This window comes from Lissotriton vulgaris, chromosome 9 (genome assembly GCF_964263255.1).
Source record: "Lissotriton vulgaris chromosome 9, aLisVul1.2, whole genome shotgun sequence".
Classification (NCBI taxonomy): Eukaryota; Metazoa; Chordata; class Amphibia; order Caudata; family Salamandridae; genus Lissotriton; species Lissotriton vulgaris.
The window spans coordinates 916,281,248-916,302,719 of NC_141697.1; the positions used below are offsets into that span (position 1 = coordinate 916,281,248).

Here is a 21,472-nt window from a genome sequence, read left to right on the forward strand (position 1 = left end):
TTCCAGCCATCTCCGGAGATGGGGGGCCTCTTGACAGGGTCCACAACCCCACCCCGCCTTCCTTGTTGCAGTACCACATTGTGGTGGTGTTGCCCGTGAACACCTGCACTTCACTTCCCCGGACAGAGGGAAGGAATGCCTTTAATGCAAGACAGATCGCCCGGAGCTCCAGAAGGTTGATGTGAAGCTCGAACTCCGCCGGAGACCAGAGGCCTCTGATCTCTGCCTCTCCCATGTGGCCGCCCCATCCCAGAAGGGATGCGCCTGTCACTACTGTGTGTTCTGAATGGAGAAGGGAGAGGGATCTGCAGTTGACCCAACCCTAGTTCGTGAGCCACCACTGCATTTGTTGTGCAGTGCCCTCCAAGATCTGGGCGCAATCAGACAGATTCCTCTGATGCTGCACCCACTGGAACTTGAGGTCCCAGTGCAGAGCCCGCATATGCCACCTGGCATGATCGATCAGCAGGAGACCATGAGGCCCAGCAGCCTCAGAGTCATCCTGACCGAAACCCAGGATAGAGGCTGAAAGATCGGAATCATAGCCCAAAAATATCCTGAACTCGTCGTTCTGGAGAACAAACCTGAAGCTGCGTCGTGTCTAGAACCGCTCCGATGAACAGAATCTTCTGACAGAGGATCAGGTGGGACTTCGGCATGTTGATGGAGAACCCCAGCAAATGCAGGAGGTCAGCAACAGTCTCGAGGTGAGAGAACTGCCTAGGCTGATCCCACCTTCAACAACCAGTAGTCGAGATCGGGAAACACTGGAAAACCCCTGAGCTGAGCAAGTATAAGTGTGTCAATACTTTCAATGTTCTGATTGGTTACCTTTGCTTCAGATTGTAAAGCGCTCTGATATCCTTCGGGATCAAGTTTGCGCTATATAAAACTTTATAAATAAATAAATAAATAAAGATGTGCTGCCACCATCACTTTCGTGAACACCTGTGGGGCGCTTCTAAGGCCAAAGGGGAGCACGGTAAACAAAATGCTCCTGGCCTACCATGAACCGCAGAAAAAAATCAGTGGGACGGCGGGGATACCAAAATAAGCGTCCTGCAAGTCCAACGCTACCATCCAGTCTCTAGGGTAGAGGGCAGCAAAGTCCTGAGCCAGGGTCAACATTTCGAACTTCTCCTTCCGGAGGAAGCGGTTGACATCCCTGAGATCCAAGATAGGAGGCAGGACCTTGTCCTTCTTGGGCACCAGAAAGTAGTGGGAATATCAACCACGACCTACTTCTGAGGCAGGAACGCCCTCAATGGCTTCATTGGCCAAGAGAGCCGCAACTTCCTGTTGGAGAAGGACCAGATAATACCCCCATGCATGGTACTGGGGTGGCAAGGCTGGAGTCATAGTCGCTAAGTGGAGGGAGTAGCCCCTTCGGACTATCTGCAAAACCCACCTGTGACATGATGGTGCACCAGTGGGTCAGATGATGGCGAATCCTGCCACCCACTAGCGTTTGATGGGCCTGAAAGGTCAGACTAGGAGGGTTTGGAGGCTGCTACAGAGGAGGGGGGGTGGACTGGTCCGCCTGCTGGCCCCCCGAACCACGTTGGTGGTTCCCACATCCCCAACCGCGCTGAGGTTGAACAGCTTGTGCTGGCCAGTGGCTCAGAAAGTAACGTGTGTGTGGTGAGGTTCAAGGACTTGGCCATAGCCCGAGAGTCCTTTAAGTGCTCTAGCACATTGTCTGCTTTGTTGCTGAAGAGGTGACGGCCATCAAGGTGTTCTGGACATCCCCAGAAAAGCCAGTTGTCCTCAACCAGGCATGACGGCGAAGCGCCAATGACGTTGAAATGGTCCTACCCAGGAAGTCAAACTTTGCTGCATCCCTCCCCTCAGCAACAGCACGGGAGAGCACGGCCCACGCCTCCTCCGGACACTGAGGTAGCACTTGCACCACCGTATCCCAGACAGAGAGGGAATAACGGCCCAAGAGGCATGCAGTGCTCATAGACCGTAGCCCTAAGCTGGAGGAAGAAAACAACTTCTTCCCAAACTAATCCAGCTTCTTGGATTCCCTGTCCGGTGGTGCGGTAGGGAATGCTATGTTAGGTAGTCTTGTATAGCGCTCAGATGCCTCAGCGAAGAGGCGTTCCGGCACTGGTAGCAGTGTCAGTAGAGAGCTAGGGGTTAGACCGTGGGGAACAGATAGGTTTTGATTGCCTTACGGAAGGGTAGCAAGCAGTCTAGGCGGAATGCACTTTTGGACGCTAAGGTTTGGGTTACCAAGCTCTCTGGGTGGGGTGTTAGGAGAGTTAAGTGGGATCCCCCAGGGACAGGAGGTGGCGTTGGGCAATCATCCTATCCACAGGAATCCCTGCGGTGGGCCTGGACCAGATGCCCAAAATAATGTTCGTGAGGGCTTCATTAAATGGCAGCAGGGGCTCAGAAGAGCTCGCTGCCGGCTGAAGCACCTCTGTCAAGAGGTAAGTCCTGACTGCCATAGTAGGTAGCTCAAGGTTTAGGGTGTAGGCCGCCCTATGCAACACCACTGAGTAAAAAGCTCCCTCCTCCGTAGCCACGGTAGGAGACAACATGCCAAGGTCTGGTGAGGTGTCCAGACCACTGGCATCCCACAGTTCCTCTCTCCAGTCCGGATTTATTCGAGCTGGGCTGTGAGAGGGTCCTCGGCCCCTCCCAGTCTTCCTCACTCTCCTCTGGCTGCCAAACTGGCTGAAAATAGCCAGGGTAGAGTGCAGGCACAAAAGTACCCATCGGCGCCAGATCCACTGTCGGTCTGGCTCCGTATCCACATCGGGGTGGAAGTAGGGGGTCGACGCCAGCTGGAGGCCCAGCCGGCACCAGGCTGCGGACGTGGTGCCAGTGGAGGTGTTACGAGGTCGACCGGCGTCGATCTGGATCCAGGCCTGGATCCAAGGGGGTCCTGCGGAGCCGCCTGTGTCGAAGGCCTAGGGCCCCCAGCAGAGTCTGTGGGGCCCTAAGGTGCACTGCGTGGAATCGAGCTGCCCTAAGATGGCATGCATTGCTTCGTAAAATTGACAAAGATGGGCAGGGGTCCCTCCGGGGACGGAAGGCCGCTGTCATCCCAGAAGGCTTCACACGCGGAGTCGCTGGAGTGGCACCACCCACACCCTGTGTTGCGTCGGCCGACGGACAAGGGGAGGTCGAAGAATGACTATGCTTCGACTTCCTATGCTTCGACTTACCGGACTAAGTGCAAAGACTTTGACGATGAGTGACGATGGCTCCGCGGTCTTTCCTGTGACCTCCCACACGACCGAGACCTTGAACAACGCAGAGCTGACTGCCGGGTCTCGAGGAGCTTTCGGGACCGCTCTCACAAAGACTTCTGGGCCATGGTATGGCAGTCGGAGCACGACTTAGGGTCGTGGTCGCGCTCCGGGCAGTAGTGGCACACATGGCGTGGATCTGTTCCTGACATCAGTTGAGGACAGGAACCACAGGCCTTGAAACCTGGCATCACTCGTGCACCAGGAGTCTATGTAAGACTCGAAAAGAAGTCGACAAAAAGTCACAAAAAGTTAGTCTTGACTGGGGGTAAGGCTCTCTCCATATCTTTATTTATTTATAAAGTTTTATATAGCGCGAACTTGATCCCGAAGGATATCAGAGCGCTTTACAATCTGAGGCAAAGGTTACAAAGCAGAACATTGAAAGTATTGAAACATTACACACCAACTTATGTGGTACTTTACACATCAAGAGATAGAGTGATATAGCTTTTGTTAGAGCAGTGTCACATTTATCACCAACTTGAACTAAGTAACTTTTACCATCTTTAAGTTAACTTTAAGTACAGTATTGTGGATTTTTGTCATTTGTGGCCTTCTGTTAAGTCTATATAAAGAATACTTATTTTTATAAAACCTGTGTGGTGCTCATGTGTAGTGTTTTCACTGTATTACTGTGTATATTCCCCAATGCTTAACACACTGCCTCTGAGAAAAGCCTGTCTGCTCGTGCCAAGCTACCAAGGGGATGAGCAGGGGTTATCCAGCAGTGTAATCGCCTTTCCCTGACTTAGAAGCAAGGGTCCCTATTTGGTCAAAGGTGGTGTACACCATTGCCAACTAGAGACCTCCAGTTCTAACAGTTGGGCTATACTTTCTGCAAGTACCCTAGGCCTTTGCTCCTTCGCACCTCTTGTACGGCACAGAGAACTTGGAATTAGAGAGGTGCAAGCATAGTGCTTTCTGGGCTGAAAAAGCCATTTGAACTCTGCTCTTCATAGAACTAGGATCAACACCATGGTTCCAATCATGTAGAGTAAACATAAATCCCATAAAACATATGACCCATGTACTTGGTGACGTTAGCATGGTTCACTGGTTGAAGTTCTAATAAGGGACGAAGTTCAATCGGTTTAGTCTGCCACTTTAATAGTTCAAATACCTGTGCCATGAGGTACACAAACTGAACAGAAAGCATGAGAGCGATCATGTAGAGGATCACTGTGGCAAGAGCACTCTTCAGGATGTTTAATAGGACCCAGTGTCTCAAGGTTAACTTTAGCTGAGAATAAGGCAGCTTTCTACAGCCATGGCACCTTATTAACAATACTATTCACACAGAAGTACGTCTGGCTATGTGTGAGGTGAAGAGAGGAGAAAAACGAAGTCAGAGTGCTATGTAGAAAAAGAGGGGGGAGAATCATCCCAGGAGAAGAACCCTCACTCACTGTTAGGAAGATTCAGGGCCTTCCATAGACTATGATCTATAAAGAGGTATCTCAGCTGTGTATAGATTTACAGCAGTTACGGAAAGCAAAGCCTGTTCCAACATCAACAACTGATGCACCATATATTGATGCTTTTGTAGCGATCTACTTCATTTTTTAAATTTAGGTATAAGTATTATTTTGGCTACCTTTGCAGCATTTGTTGCTGAAGAAAAAACAAAACCTTTTGCCACTTACAAATTGGAGTACGGATCGCTCTCATCGCCGGCTGGAAGTTAGTGCGCTTGCTGGCGTGGAAAAAGAAAGAACGGAAGTCAGCACGCGCGAGGGCGGCGTCTAACTTCTGCGATACCATCCCGGCAACCACGACGATGGAGTCGACCGATACCACCCGACGCGCAGGGGTACTGCAGATGAAAAACTTTCTGGATCCAGTCGGACGCCTGGAGGATATTCTAAGGTAAGGAATCTATAACTGTATCTTTCAGATACTGCCAACATGCTGCAATGGCAGACCTAGGACAGGTTTTAAGGGGCTACTTTAGTGGGTGGCACTATAAGTAGTGTAGGCCTACAAGTAGCATTTAATTTAGTAGCCCTGGATAGGAAGTATTGCACTTTATTAGGGACTTGAAAGAAAATTAAATACGCCAATCAGGTGTAAATCTAGTATACCATGTTTTAGGACATGTGCATAAGCACTTTAGCACTAGTTACGAGCGCTAAAGTGCTCAGAATCCCAAGGCAAACAAAATAAATTACAAAAATAGGAGGGATGAAGCCAAACGGTATGGCAATGGCTCTGCAGAGATGGCAAGTCCAAAGGAATCCATGGGGAAAAATGCATACCAAAGATCAGGCTCCTTTTTTACCAAACATCTGGGATTGAAGCTAGAAATCTACAGAACTAGTAAAATTAAGAGAAATGTGCAGAGTATTTTAATACTCGTGTGAAGGGGAATTTTTTTGCTAGTTGTCTAAAAGACTGATTTAGTACCAGCATAACAGTAACATATGTGACTGCTAAGTTCTCCGCCCACTGACGCTTTTAAGGCTTGATAGCAGGAAAAAAGACATAGCAATCTGCCACAGACCACTATCAATTTCTTTCTTCTCTGAGGTGCAAAGGGCTACATTAAAATTCCAGAAGCATGAATCTCGGTGAAGAGGAAGACTGTCTTTTTGCTACTAATGGATAACGCAGAACAAGTTGGCAGGAAATATCAGACTTATTCCCTAACCCTTCCTTCAACCGATTAATCTTCATGTACTACAAAACTGCAGAGCACATCTCCAGAGCATCTGGAAGAGATTCAAAACGTTTTTAGGAGCAAAGCTTTGCTTTTTAGTCCAGGTACTTTGCAACAATGAAGAATGTAAGCATTAGACCTATATCAGATTTTTATGACGTGAACAGTTTATCTTAGTACAGATTTTCATGCGGTAATGCTAGTTCAGTACTTGGAGGCCATGCAGAGGAGGGGATGGTGGCCATTCATAAAAAAAGTCTACATCTCTATCAAGGTAGAGCATCATCAATTTCATAGATTAACAAACTCAAATAAAGACTGCCTGAATGTTATCCGTAGCATGATCACAAAGTTTCTTCCAGCAGTGGCTGCCCATCTTCATCCACAGGCCATTAACCATACTGCAATTGAAATGACTGGATGGTCAAGACCCAGTCCTGCATGTTGAAACTCTGGAATCTCTGATTTATCATAATCCAGGAAAGTCTCAAGGGACGGAATCCAGTTAACAGATTGTGCTGTAGGTCTAATAGTTCCATCTCTGGAGGAGAATGGATCACTGAAGGTGTGTGGACAGTTTTCCAGGGGGACTTTCTGCTCCATTGGCTCCACTTTGGGTGTATATGGTGCAACACCATTTGGGGACAAAAGAAACCCAAGTTTACTATTTTCAACCAGGTTTCGAAGGGTCTTTATTGGCAGACCTTCAATTCCAAGCTTGTGAAAGGGCATTCAATCTACACTTCTTTTTTCTACTGCCATTCTGACCACTGACTCCTCTGTACGGTTTGTGGCACACTAAAGGGATCATTGGATTAAGGACTCGGGACTCTCCAGTTCAGAGACCTGCAACATCACTCACCTGTAGAGTCTTATTCTCAAGGTAAACATCACTGTAGTCAAGTTACTGCTGTGGGAAAATGGTTTTTAAAGTTAATTGCGTAAAATTAAAATATGCATTGGTTCACAAGATGATCTCATTAATCCGGATAGGATCAGATAACTCCATTTTGGCCCCTGGTATAGTATATGGGGATACAATTTCATGGCCATATACAGAAATGTATTCTAGATGTCACTGCACTGGAAGTGGCTAACTTTTGGGAATCTCTCATGCTTTGCTGATAAATGATCATAATAAACAAAAAGTTCCTCTGTAAATTATTTTCGAAATGGGTTCATTTCAGACCAACAGTTGGTTAACTCTCCTGTAAACCGTCTCAGAGATGGTCAATGGCAACCTCAAAAAACTACATTCAAAAGTTATATTACAACACTGAGTAATACCACATTCTCTAGACATCGCAGGCAAAACCATGAAATGGATTTCCTCATACCTCACCAGAAGAACCCACATAATCTGTCTTCCATAGTTCGCCTCATAACACAAGAAGATAATCTTCCACCAACTGACAAGCCACCTATGATCCGCCTCACTCTTCCTCGCAGACACCCCCCCCCAGATCTGCTGTGGCAACAGCAGAGGGCGCTTCTTCACACACAAGGTGCCAAAAGCTTGGGGGCGCTAGGTGGCGCACTAGCAAGATGGCCGCACTGAGGCGAGACTCCTGCAGCCCAGTGTTCTAATCCTATTATTTATCCTGCTTGCTGGCCTCTAAAACCGCTGCCTACTGAAAGACCTGTACCCCACGCAGACTCGCTGCAAGTTTGGAAGAAATCGACTTCACTCCGCGTGAACTATGGCATGCTAAAGCCTGGGCCGAGAGAATGCGTGAGGACCGGGAGGGCAGGCAGGGTCGCAAAGGCTAACTGAGGCCTTGGATGCGCCGAGGACTCAAGGGTCTACCTGAAAAGAAAGCGCGGTGGGAGCGGAAACGGTTCGATCTTACCCTGTGCCTGAACGCCAGGACCGTGCGGCGCTGGCTGGACTGTGCTGCTGGTGAGGTGGAGAGGCGACGGCGAAACGAAAAGTGCCGCAGGGGTTGCGCTATAGGAGTCGGGCGGCCCGCGCAGCGGGGAGATGGAGGGTTGGGTTCCCCCCCCCCCGTGCAGGGCAATTATTAGCGCATGCCTGCCCTGACTTGACCTGAGGGGACTCTGGGGCTACGGCCGGATTGAAGGTGAGGCGGCCGCACGAACCATTTAAAGTCACAATTCGTGGGTACTGCATATCGAAAGGTACTGGGGTCCTGAAAGATATACTCCACTCCATTCGAAAATTGGAGCTAGAGCTCAAGGTACTGGAAGAGGAACTGGCAGTGGGTCCAAATGGAGACGCCCAGGCTAAAATTAGAAAAAGCATCACAGAGTACATGGACATGGCACAAAGAGTTGAGGTTTGGGGGCAAATATTGGGTAGCCAGGAGTTATGGAGAAGGTGAATGAGCAGGTAAGGTCCTGGCACAACTAGTTAGAAAACCTAACTGTGCTAATTATGTCCTGCAAATTGAGGATTTAGACGGGACAGTCTATGGAGACACAACCACTATTCTGAACGCCTTTACGTGCCATTATCGACTTTACACCACGAATAGAGTGGATGCTCTGGATCTGGCAACTTTTGGGGGGACGTGGCGCTGGGCTGGCTAAGCGATGGGCAGAGGAAATGCCTATATGCCCCTTTGTAATTAGATGAGGTTAAGGAAGCTATCACGAGTATGCAATCCGGGAAGGCCACTGGGACTGATGGCATCCCAGTAGAATTCTTCAAAACATATATTGACCTAATGGCCCCATTCTTCGTGAGGTATATGAGGAATCATTAGAAATGGGTAGCCTCCTAGCCTCTATGAGGGAAGCCCTCATAATTTCATTGTTGAAGCCAGGTAAACCGCCATAACAATGTGACTCCTATAGGCCGTTGTCCCTCCTTAACTGTGATGCGAAAATACTAGCGAAAATAATTGCAACCCGGCTGAGTCTTTTGATGGAGACCTTGATCCTCCCTGACCAATCGGGGTTTGTGCCCGGACGGGCCATCTCCCATAATCTGACGACACTATTCGCCATCTTGAACAAGGTTTCCCAAGACCTACCTATGTCCGCAGTTTTTTTAGACGACACAAAGGCCTTTGACTCCATCGAGTGGGACTATGTTTTTGGTGTGATGCTCAGAATGGGCTTCCCAACCCCTTCCATGCTCATGACGAGCTCAGCTCGTCATGCAGTACACTGCTCGTGTGCTCATGACGAGCTGAGCTCCTCATGAACAATGGGATTTACAGATCCCTCAGCACAGGAGGGGAAAAGTCAAAGCACCCAAGGTGTTAAGCTGTTATACCATTTGCCGAGAGCTAAGGTTTTGATTAATGGGCCTGTCTCGCAAACATTCCAAATCACTAGAGGCACCTGCCAAGGATACCCACGTTCCCCGTTACTCTTTGCTATCGCAGTGAAACCGCTGGCAGCAAAACTACGGCAACAACACAATAAGGCCCTTAAATGCATTTTGCGTCAAATACTGGTCTCCCTCTATGCGGATGACATCACCCTTTACATTCGTGACCCACAGCAGAATCTGAACCCGGTGCTTAGGGAATTTATAGTATTTGGGAAATGATCGGGAATACAAATCAATTGGGGGGGAAGTCAAATCTTTTTCCACAAACTACGGCGACAACTCCCTTCCCGTTGGACTACCCTTTAGAACGGTGTGACGAGGAACTGAAATATCTGGGGATACGAGTTATTAGGGATAGGGGGGAACTCATGAGACTGAACTATGGTACGACCATGACCCGCATAACGGAATATGTTACCCGATGAATATCTTTACCACTCTCCATGGCGGGCCGAGCATCCTTGATTAAGATGGTGATACTCCCCCAGCTGCTTTATCTCTTTCTCAATATAACATACTATCCCAGGTTTTTTTTCTTCAAAGCACTGAAAACGGAACTGATACGCCTAGTGTGGGGAGGTAAACAGCCGAGGCTGCAGTGGAGCGTGCTGACTAGGCCCTACTCACAGGGTGGGTTTGGGGTACCAAACTTTATACTACATGAGCGTGCAAGCCCACTAAGCTTGGTTTTGGGTAACACAACCAAGATGCATGCCACAAGTTGCGGCGGAACACTGGCTAGCGCACCCCACACCTGTCGATGGAGTCATATATGAAAATGTGAGTGCTAGGGACAGGATGCAGACGACACTTACATGTACGATTTCAGCATGGCAATGCATAGGACATATGCTGGGCACATCCATGCTCTACTCTCCGCTGCTGCCTTTCACTTATCACCCGAGCATGCCTCTCTTGCAGGAAACCATATTCCACAACTTTAAAAAACATAAAAATATTCACACCTGGGGGGACTTATTCCATAATGGCCTATTCCGAACTCCGGAGCAGATGTTCCAGAATACACAGCAGCACTTTTTTGTATATCTGGCTTAGACAGGGGATCCGCTCGCTGAACCCGGATTTTCCAGCTGATCCACAAGCACGAACACCATTACAGCGGATACTGCAGTACACGACAGCTAGGCGTCTGGTATCCTTGATCTATCATACAGTACACACACACACAGAAGTCCCAGCCACTTTGTCCCGCACATGGTGGGGGGAGGAGCTGGGCATTGCCCTGACTGATGATCATTGGGAATTCTGTTCGCAGACTGACCTGGTCTCGGCTAGCAGTAGGCTCTGTATAATTCATTATAAATTCCTACACAGACTGTATTAGACCCCTGCTAAGATGCATAGATTTGGTCTAAGGGACTTGGATAGATATGATAGGTGTCGGGCCGAAGGAGCAGACTTTCTCCATCTGGCGAGGGAATGTCCTGGGATAAGAGTACTGGAAACGTGTCTTCCAGGCTCTGTCATTGATGATAAATATGCATGTTGACCCTACCCCATTGATGGTCCGGTTAGGTTATGTTAAGACTTTACGAGCTGAGCACCGCAAATTTGTAGCCCTGGCACTACTCATGGCTAAGAGAAGAGTGGCCTGTCGTTGGGGGAGGGGGCGGGCACCCAAATTTAAGAGCTGGATCGATGATTTGATGATCTACAAGGAGAGGCTTGCAACATATGCTGAATTGTTGCCTATAGCCTCCAGGCCCAGGGATATACGGGCTCCGCTAACATGCTACCTGATTGCACATCCGTGCAACCCCGCATAAACTAGTGTGACTACATTATTGCATATGAGACACAGGAGATTGCTCTGGTGGGATGGGAGAGATGCCATTGTATATCGCGGTGAGATGGTGGGAGTGATCTGCAGTCTTGGTACCCGTAGGACTTGAAATCAATGCTATTGCTGATGAAATGGTGGGATAGGTCACACGGGAGAGGGAGGATGGAACTGTAAACTGATTGACTGTTCATTTCAGAACGTGTTATGTGGTGCACAGGAGCTCACTAGAACGGCAAGTATTCAGGGCCTGGACTTACACAACATGAGAAAGAAACAACTACCATGTAACTTGAAGGTTTAAAAAATCCCACCCATGTACCAAATATTGTTCCATGCCTACTGTTGATGCCAATGTAATGGTTTGTCCATGACTGAAAAAATAATAAACAGACTTTTAAAAAAAAAAAAAGAAAAAAGGTGCCAAAAGCTTGGAACGACATTCCCCTGCACTTCGGACCGCCTCAATGCTCCAGCACTTCAGGAAAGGACTCAAAACATGACTGTTCGAATTAACAGATCACCACGAAGCAGCTAGCAACGCTAGTGCTTGATATCCTCACAGGTTATGCTCTGCGCTTTATAAATCCTCGATTGAGAATCCAGTTGTGCTTAGTGTGAGAATTTGCCTCGACAGCAACTTGAGATATCAAAGGTCCTTGGAGTTCAAAAGAAATTTCAAAACCTAGCTAATTACAAAGTTAAGATTTAAAACGATGTAATGAGGTCACTTCAACACCAAAAAATGTACCCCCTTATGTGAATACAGAGGTTTATGAATTAACTATGCAAAGGTAACTAAGGCCGATGGAATGGCCATCTATCAAGCAAATTCACACTCATTTTATCATTTAGTAAAAAAAAAAAAAAACCTTTAATAAACATTCTTTTTACAAAATATGCAACCAGCAATAAATAAACTCTGATGCCTTTGGATCTCTGATGGAAGGGGAATAGAAGGGTGTGATGGATTTCTATGGATCTTGACTGGGCTCCTCCTCTGCATCACTCGCAGAAGCTTTCTTCAGAGGGATTATGTACAACCCATTTTTGGCCTCCTTAATGCGCCACCAGCGTCCCAACCTTTGAAGAAAGAGAAAATATATTAGGCCATATGATCACCGGTTATGAAGCATGAGTTTAAGAAAATGCAGCTGGTTAAAAAGGAGTGCAGCAGGGTGTCTTAGGGGGAAGACTTGTATACGGACTACAATGCCAGACAGCTTTATATACCACTATTACCAGGATGAAAACCTCTGGAACAGTTACCTTGGAGTATCACTCCATATCCAAGTACACATTCCTTCCATTCATAAGACCTCCCTGTTCACATGAGCAGGTGTGCCTCTATCCTGCGCAACTGAGCAACTCGTTCTGATGGCCTTAGTACTGCTCTAATACCATTTAATTCACTATGTTGTTAAATGTCAAAACAGTAACACAAATATGTCCTCTTGTGTATTTGGGGGTGGAGGGGGAGGGGGGACACGAAAGAGTATCTAAAAAGGACATGGACTTGTGTACTTAGAGGCGTGACTTAACATGTAAACTTAATTGATGTGATTTCCCTAATGTGCCACCAACAAGTATTTTTGTTCCCCTACAAGCTTTCTGTTGTTGCATCCAGGTAGACAACAAATAACTGACATACACCTAAACCAGCCAGGTCTATGTGCTTTATCTATGGTAGCTAGCTATTTAAGATAAATAAGTAACTTTAATTTTGTTATAACTAATATTTTAAAATGTCTGAAGTCTAAAATGAGAAGACTGAATTAAAACCTTACTGAATCCAGTGGAAGGAGTAGCGGTCTACAGACTGTCTCAATCACTGGAGCTATATTCACACTAGGTTAGACATGTACGCCCTTTCACTCGCCACCTCTCATCCATCTGAATACCTTGCACATTATCTTTTTCCTCCTCAGCACCTTCTTTTCCCTCTTTCCAGAATGCAATTTGTCGCAACTCGTTCACTTCACCACCCCCAAACACATGGCACCCACTCACACGTGCACACTGAATATTCTATTGCCATATAAAAATATTGATAACTGTGCCCCTCCTTCACACACATTTGCACAGAATCACAATTGCTACTGGAATACGTGCCCATTCCTCTTTGTGCTCGACAGAGGCCAAGGATTGGATGGCCATGCATTCTGAACACCTTTCTGATTCACTGACAGTATTGTGAGAAACTCACTGCCTTCAGCCTCAACACCACAGCTCCCAATCGTGGCCCTTTATAAACACCTGGAGGCAGCTCAGTTTAAAATATACACCATACATGAGCAATATGCTACAAAAAAAGGAAATACAGAAACAACATCTGGAAATAACTAACAGTTTTAGGAAATGTGAGATGAAGTAAAATGTGAAATATAAGAAGGAACTAAATTGGGGACATGAATTACTTTAATGTTTGTTACGTTTACTGTTCAGGAATAGATCAGTGTTTTTGCCGGTGAAGTTAAGGACATGATAAGAACCGGTTTCAATGTCTGCTTTTAATTACAACCGGGTCTGAGACCTGGACCACTTAAAGCCCTACTTATAGTCAACAGAAGTAGGTGATCGTTTTCAAAAACTGGGCTTCAGTACAAAAGTATTGAGCACTCCCCCTATATTTGAGAAAAATACCTAATGTGCACATTCAAGACTTCTAAGTGTCAAAATAATGATCATTCTCTGAATATTTCCCATAAGGACATCAAGCAGTAATTAGTGATGGCAAGGAAGCATGGCACATTACCATGCATGGACTCGATCTTAACAGTGTCAATACATCAAGTGCACTTTTTTCAACTGTATTCATTCAGACAATTTAAAATCTTATTAACCCACAGGACAGATTTGATTGAATGTCTGTGTAGGCTAATCACCTTGGGATGGCTTTATGCAAATTAAATATAAAAGGGTCGAGCACATAAGAGTTACATTGAGACAACCTTGCTTCACCGCTAGCCCGAAATTAAGTGTTGTGAAACTTTACTGTAGGAATAAATGTAACACGGATAACAAAGTAACAGGAGTTGATGTAAATAATGTGGTGTTGCTGTGTAAGAAGCTTATTAGATAGAAAAACAGCAAGATTTCTCTTAAAAGTTTAAATGTAAGATTATGCTGTTTTTTGCGATAAACAAATTTCCTGAGGAGGAAATTGCGCTATATAGGCAGAATTTCTGTTGTAAACAAGATTACTAGTAGACAGATGACTAATAAATAATACATCTGACTTCTTAATAGAGCTTTCAAGCAGGGCACCGAAAACTTATTTTTGTTGTTTTAGAACGATGATAGGATGTGAATAGGTGATTAATTTTTTAAGATCATCAATTATGCTTGCTCACAAATAATTTCTGCCGCCAAAGGTAGGTTACACACGATATACAGAGCTATTATCATGCAATAATCTCAACTGAATGTGCTGTTTGGAAAGACCAGCTCAATTAAAAAAAAAAATTAGTGTATACATTAAAGAACTACAAATGTGTTTAAGTGTCCACATGCTTTGCAGTAGGGCGGAATTCTCTAGATCACAAGTAAACTATGCCCAGATGCGTTTATTTACATTTATTTAAGGTCGGATTGAGTGCACTTTGGACCGCATGAAAAATATTCATCCAGCTTACCTATGTGCCCGATGGCTCAAGGGCAGCTCAAGGTATCACTCTAATAAAAATTAACGGCTTGAATTAGGATTTACAATGGTTTTTAAATCTCCAGAATGTGGGAACAGTATTTTGTTTTTACTTACATGGTACAAAGCCTATCATTTCGGCACCTGAAAAATGTGATCTTAAATAACTGTACTAAATTTAGAAAAGTGAAAATGTATGAAATGCTGAGAAGGCCCAGTTAGAATTCAAACCAATAAGCTGATGATACACCTCTATAAAGAACACTACATTATAACTACCACTCAACTACCCTCTCAGAACCCACCTTCCCTTCCAATTACTCATTAACTGCATTCCTTGCCTTTGATCCTATGCAGTGCTTCGTTACATTTCGAATAGATGTAGGTTATATAATGTACATATACAATTACTTTTAGTTTAAGCACAGGTTTGCAGTGGAATTCTCTTGGTTTCATCTATGGAGCACATATATACATACTGGTTTAGGCCAATGGTCTTCAAAACTTTTGAAGCCAGGACAACCTTGTGTAAAATTATTTAACTGGGTCCCTCCCAAAATGACAAACCTGTTTTCCCACAATTACCATACAGAATACTGCAAATAAGGTTAAAATTGTTTTGGAACGGGGAGGTGGACAATTAGATGTCACAACCACTAACAAGTATATACAAAACTAATTCGCAGTAGTGCTCATCAGCTTATCACTAGCTATTCGTAAGGTAAAACGGAGCAAGTAAGTCAACATTTTAAGTAAGAATGTGGGGTAGAGGGTCATGTTAAAATGAATTTTTTCCCCCAAAATTCATGTATGATCTTACTATTTTTATGGCAAGTGTTTCATAAGAAATCGAATCTTATGTGGAATTGAAACCACAAACTAATATTAAACCACAAACAGCTTGGCTTTCAAAGAAGCGCAAGGGGACGTGTGGGTCAGCATCACAGCAGCTAAGCTGACTGACTTCATGGATATCACCAATAGTAGGTGCAAGCTGGACCACTAAGACCATGGTGGAAAGGGTGGACTGGAACTACAAGTCCAAAAATGTAAAGTGCTGCTGGTTGGAAGCCAAGACAGGCTGCGGGTGTCACGCATTACACAGGGCTATTGATAATCTTCTCATTTAGCACTGTACGTTAGAACGCCCTTGTGTTGTTTTGGAATACCGGGTCACTGGTAGCTCAGTTGACAAATAAATAAACTAAAATATGCACGCGGCTACCGCACTATGGAAACTATAGTCCATGAGTAAAGGGACGGGGGTGCATACTGCGTCTCCCCTGCCGAGTAAACATGCTCTGGACTGGAGGTAGGCGCAGCGGCTACCGATCCTCAGCCGCCCAAGCAGCGAGTGTAGCCTCTGTCCTGCTGCTGCGCTTATTGTACCAGAAGCGGCCGGGAGTCAGAGCATATTTGCAGAGAGGAGGCGGGCAGAGGGGAGCGCCATGGGGCCGTCTCTTTAAGAGAGCTTCCTCTGACATCACGCAGGTGCTGATGGGAGGAGGCAGGAGAATTGTAAATTCTTGGCCAGTCAGCGGAGGGATAGCAGCTCCTGAAAAGCTTCGCGAAAGGGAGACAATGAGGGTGGCTGCTGGGGAGGCTGCGCCAGTGGGGCGCGTGACCACCCTCCCCCCCCGGCTGCCTTTCTCCGACCCTTCTTATCTCCTGGATAACGTGTCCTGTGTCACAAGTGCAGAGAGGCATTGTTTGAGAGCGTGAAAGTGCAGTGGGAGCGTGCGAGATGAGTGAGCGTGCACATCTGCTCTCAGGGCGCAAGCTTAGATCGCCAGAGAAGACATACCGTGAGCGTGCACATCGGCTGTCCGGGCAGGTGCACATCTCCTGTCCCCCTTCGGACGCAAAACCCACAACAATAGATCTCCCCAAGGCGAGCAACGCATACGCTGCATCGCTAGGCGAGACCTAAAAAACAAGCATGAAAGGCAGCAACGGGAAGGTGGTGGTGAGGGGGCGACACATGAGCTAGGGTAAAACAGAAAATAGTACACCAAAAGTGCCTAAGTGGTTAAAAGTGAACTGATCCATGTAACAAACAATCAAAAGGTGGGACAAAGACAACAAAGGGACCATTCAAAAGCAAGATTTTACGAGGGGTCCTACAAAGAACCAATTACAAGTGTTAGGCGTGGCCAAACAGCACAGATGGACTATACCATGCCTCACAGAGCAGCCCATGCCCGCTGCTTAGGCTCAACCTAAAAAGGCTTGCAGAACGGTGGCAAAGGAGGAGTGGGCGAGGACAAGGCAGCACACGAGGAAGAGAGCAACATGGGGGTTGGGAGAGAAGAACAGGATGGATTGAAAAATATGAAGCGCAGACGGAGAACGAGACCGAGCAAAATAGGAGGGTGACAACAACATGAGGAGCATGAGGAGAAGTGAGAAGTACACAAGACAGAACCAGCTGGGGGTGGGTTTAGAGGTGCTTAATCAAAAAAGAAAAAAGTCGCTCCCTAAAAGTGAGCAGTAGAAGAACACGAGTTAGTCAAATGAAGAGTAGTGTAAAGAGCCTATGCTGCAAGGGAGACAAAAACAGGAACAAGATGAGCCATCACATGGAAAGTAAGCAAATTGGAGTGGCAAAGCCAACAAGTGGAAAGCAAAGTATAAACTAAAAAGCCCACTGTAAGCCCAAAATAGGTATTTTTCAACCAGAAGGCTTGCTCCAAATAGCTAATTTCCATTTTACCAGGCTTCAAAAATCCCTACATTAGGGCTAAACCAGGCACATTGGATTGGATCAGACAATTTTATAACCAGTTTTTATCAGGAAATTACAAGATATTCTAAAAGTATACTGCTTTCATCGGAAAGGAGCGTGGATGGTAAGCAAAGGGATGCACACGTTGCTACTGAATGCAAATGGCACTACCTTCTAGGAGGAAAAAAACAAGAGAAGACAGTTTTGAAACACTCCAAAATCAAAGACCCTGGAAAAGTAGTTGGCAGTCGGGCCTGCAGAAAAATTATGGAGGTAAATTTATCCAGAAAGGAATAGCAATTCTCGAAAGAACTAGGATGCCAAAACTGGACCGCAGCTAATCACACCCCATCTTATCTTTTAGCTTGCCAAGAGCATATGTCCCACCCACATTCCAAAATTAAAGGTGAGAAAAAAAATGTGGCTGACCTTAAATACCAACAGATGAACCAATAAAATTCATTCAAATCTACAATTTGCCTGCGCAGACAAAACTAACTTTCCTTAAATAAGGTTGAAATAGAAAACAATCGTCAGACACGGCCTCCGAAGACCCAAAGAGACAATGCGAACAACCATTTAAATTTCAAGCAGTGAATTCATATTGAAATCAGTAAAGTTATTCCCAGTGTTATTTTCCGTGCAAACTTATAAGCAACAGCTTGCACATTATGTTTAAAGGACCAGTATCAACCGCATTGCAATCAATGTATCGCACACTAAAGAAAAGTGCATTTTCTTTGTAGATATCCAAGCGGCATGGTCATTTCACTGAGGAATAATCATCTACAAACACCAGGAGACAGCCCCTTGAAATGAAAGCTATCTGCTCCATCCCCAACCGTGGAAAACCACTATAAGAGCCAGAATTCCCACTTCGGTTTCATTAGCATTTCTCCGAACTAAGTGCACCCATATATACTAATTTGAAGTCTAGATACAAGTTTTTAAATTCACAAAGGGATTTATTTGAGCTAAACTAGAAAGGAGTTCGGTGTGCAAGAGCAATTCGCAAAAAGGCACAAAACGTCATTAATGTCTCATGAATGTTTAGATCTTCCAGAGATTCACATGACTTGTAAAATACTAATCTGGTATCAATGGAGGTACACAAAACATTTGGACCAACACTACATCTTTTGTAGTCTGATTCGCTGTAATCTAAAAAATAACTGTTAGACCTTACAAACAAATAAAAAGTGGTCAGATAGAAAGGTAGATTTCATTACGAGACAGGACAACTTGCATGAGCCAGTGTTGGACTTGGCCCGGTCTCCCAAAATGTTTCGCTTTTCACCCCCCTATTTTAGGACGTCTCCTCCATGGTGAAGAAATGTGTAGGCCATGTGTGGAGTGAGATGTCAAGTGTAATGTGACACAATGGTGTGCACACCTGTAATACCCCTATTGTGAGCATGCACCTTACTGAAATTACGCTTTTAAATGGATGCCAGGGCTGTGTGTTGTGCCACCTGACTGCAGTGGGTTAGCAGTCTAGTTGTTTGGTACCCAGCCATCCCAGCATTTGGAGGGAAAGCCTGGCACCCAGGGTGCTCTACTCCTCCCCCTGATCCAGCTAGAACCAGTTTCACAGAGGCTTCTAGAAGCTGCTGGCACTGCCTGGTAGGTGGGGTGTGGGGCGTATAAGAAAGGGGGCTGTGCCACCTTGTGCTCAGACAGAGCAGGGACATGAACGGGAGGGGACCTGCTGCCAGGGGGTACCGCCACTTGGGCCTGTGTGCTGGACCCTTCCCCCAACTAAAACCCTCTGCTGTCCCCAGGGCTAATGGAAGCCCCACTGCAGGAGTGCAGGCTGTTGTACAGGAGGAGTGCCACGCTACAGTGAAGGATGGTTTGTCAAGCCTACCGCCCTGTCTTGATGAGTGCCCACTGACCTTGCCCAGTAGTGCCTGCTGCTCGGATCCCTGGCCCCTGAAGAGAGAAGGAGCGCTACCCCTGGGCCCGGACTGCTGGCAGGGGCCTAGAAGAGAAGAGCGCCATACTGGACTGGCCTGCACTCCCTGCCTGCGTTCTAGCGCCTTGTGGGACCCTGACTGCGTGCCCTGCGTAAGGCGAGTGCCATATTCGGTGGGCGCTGCGCTTGGAGTGACTGCATCCTGCCTGATGACTAGCGCTTGGTGTGGGCTGCGCTATGTGATGAGTGCCCAGGAGGAGGGGAGCACTGTCTCCTGCCCCTAAAGCTGGTGGGGCTGCCTAGCGGCTGACTAGCGCTAAACATAATGACCCAGTAGCGCTCTGTGGCCAGGAAGGACTGCTTTGTACTTAAGAGCGCCGCGGGAGCCAACCGCGTGTAATGGCTTCGCTTTGCTGACTGCCGCGGGTGCCCACCCCGCGCGATTGCCGCCTGGAGAAACCACTGCGTCGCAAGGGAGAGGGGGAGGGCCACCTGGCCGTATTGCCGCCCTTTTGCCGATTTAAAACCGGCGGGAGCCTACCCCGTGGCTTTTATGCTAATGTGGCGGGAGCCTACCCCGCACCTCAGAGGCGCCGGAATCACCGTCACGGCCCGAGGTCGAGAAGCGTGCCGCCGAGTGCCACCGGAGCGGGTGCCCACCCCACGCTTCTGGATTGCCCAAGATCACAGTCATGGCCGCGAGTCAGCGAGGGAGCCATGTTGGGGCCTGCGTTGCCCAACAACCGAGGTTCCCGGGGCCGCGTCATCTTGGCCGGAGCTGGAACCAGGAAGACGCCGGGCCTGCAGGAAAAGGACCAGAGCCTCACCGGCCCCACATTAGAGTCCCGGGTCCCACGAGGGGGCCCGGGGTAAGCCGAAGGTGGTGCTGTCGTTGGCAGAGCTCACCGGGAGCGGGGGAGAGCCCTGCAGGAGTGGAGAGCTGCCCAGAGCCCGCACCGCTGATCCTTGCACCGGAGGAGTGCCCAGTGTGCAGGCCGAGTCAAGTGCAGCCGGTGAGTGGGGCTCGAGCGGAGCTACACCGGGTGGGACCTTGGGGATTTCAGAGTCCTGGAGGGGACCCCAACACTACGAGAACTCGCTGCACTCTGCACAGCTGCCCCGCAGGACAGTGGGTCGCTGCAACGGTTTGGGGGCATTCTGTATTTCTGCGCCCCAGAGTAGGGAGCGCCAGGGCGGGCCAGTGGCCCAATGTTTTGCCATGAAGGGGACTACTTTGAGGGTTAAAGTCCCTGAGTAGGGGGCTCCCAAGCGCCAGCGGTTATTCTGCAAGTTGGGGGCATATATTTCAGATGGGACTATCTGTGCACCGCTGGTTATGTGTTTATGCCTTATGATCAAAGGATTCATGTCTGATGTATTTTGGTACACCTATTGTTGCCTCGCGGCTGCTGATTTTGGACAGGAGGGGATTGATGCCTGAGGTAATGCCTAATGCCCTGTACCATGTGGCTGATGCCCCCTGCCAAGGTGATTATGCTAAGGCTATGCCTAAACTAAGGCGATTGAAGCACACAGGTTTATGGTTGTGGATAATGCTTTTAGGCCCAATGTACCTATGCTGACGAGGAGGGTGGTGGGCCTAAGGATATGCTGAATATGCTCACTCGTGTACGCCTATGATATTCATGTTCCAGATCCCCTGTGACGGCTGGCCGAAGGTGCTAATTCAGGCTGTAGGCCTGACCACTGTGTTCGATGCATAATGTGTTCCTACCTAATGTTTTTCATACTAACGTTAAGCCCCTAGGTTCTTATGCTTCGGGCTGATGAGTTATAGTGAGTTTATATACCTACGCATGGTTTTCCACCTAATGTGTTATGCCAAATGTTAATGCTTACGTTTTAATTGCAACATTGACCATGATTGACGTACCTTCTCTTTTTTCATTTACCCTGTAAATAATCCCCGTGTATATATTGCCCTGGCGCCAGTTGGCGCAGCATTGTGACTACTGTGATTTCTGTTGCAAATTAGAGACAATACAAAAGTTATTCTTTTTTCACCAAAACTGGTGTGGGGTCTCTTTTTGTAGTGGGCCTTATGTGTCGTCTGGGTGTACTGCGTGGATGCTCTGCACCATGCTACCCCCGTAGAATTGGCTACCTAATTTCGATTAGCCAGGAAGGCAAAGTAGGCAAATCAC

At 47.0% G+C, this 21,472-nt stretch overlaps 1 protein-coding gene across 2 annotated transcripts in view; it reads right to left on the reverse strand.

Annotated features, from left to right (window-relative positions):
* Positions 1–11,866: 11,866 nt before the first annotated feature.
* Positions 11,867–21,472, reverse strand: part of RRP9 (ribosomal RNA processing 9, U3 small nucleolar RNA binding protein) — a 147,193-nt gene continuing 137,587 nt past the window's right edge. For both annotated transcript variants that reach the window (XM_086938722.1, XM_086938720.1), the window contains exon 15: positions 11,867–12,107. In XM_086938722.1, coding sequence (XP_086794848.1) covers positions 11,999–12,107 — 109 coding nt within the window. In that variant the 3' untranslated portion in view covers positions 11,867–11,998. The remainder of the gene's footprint in view (positions 12,108–21,472) is intronic.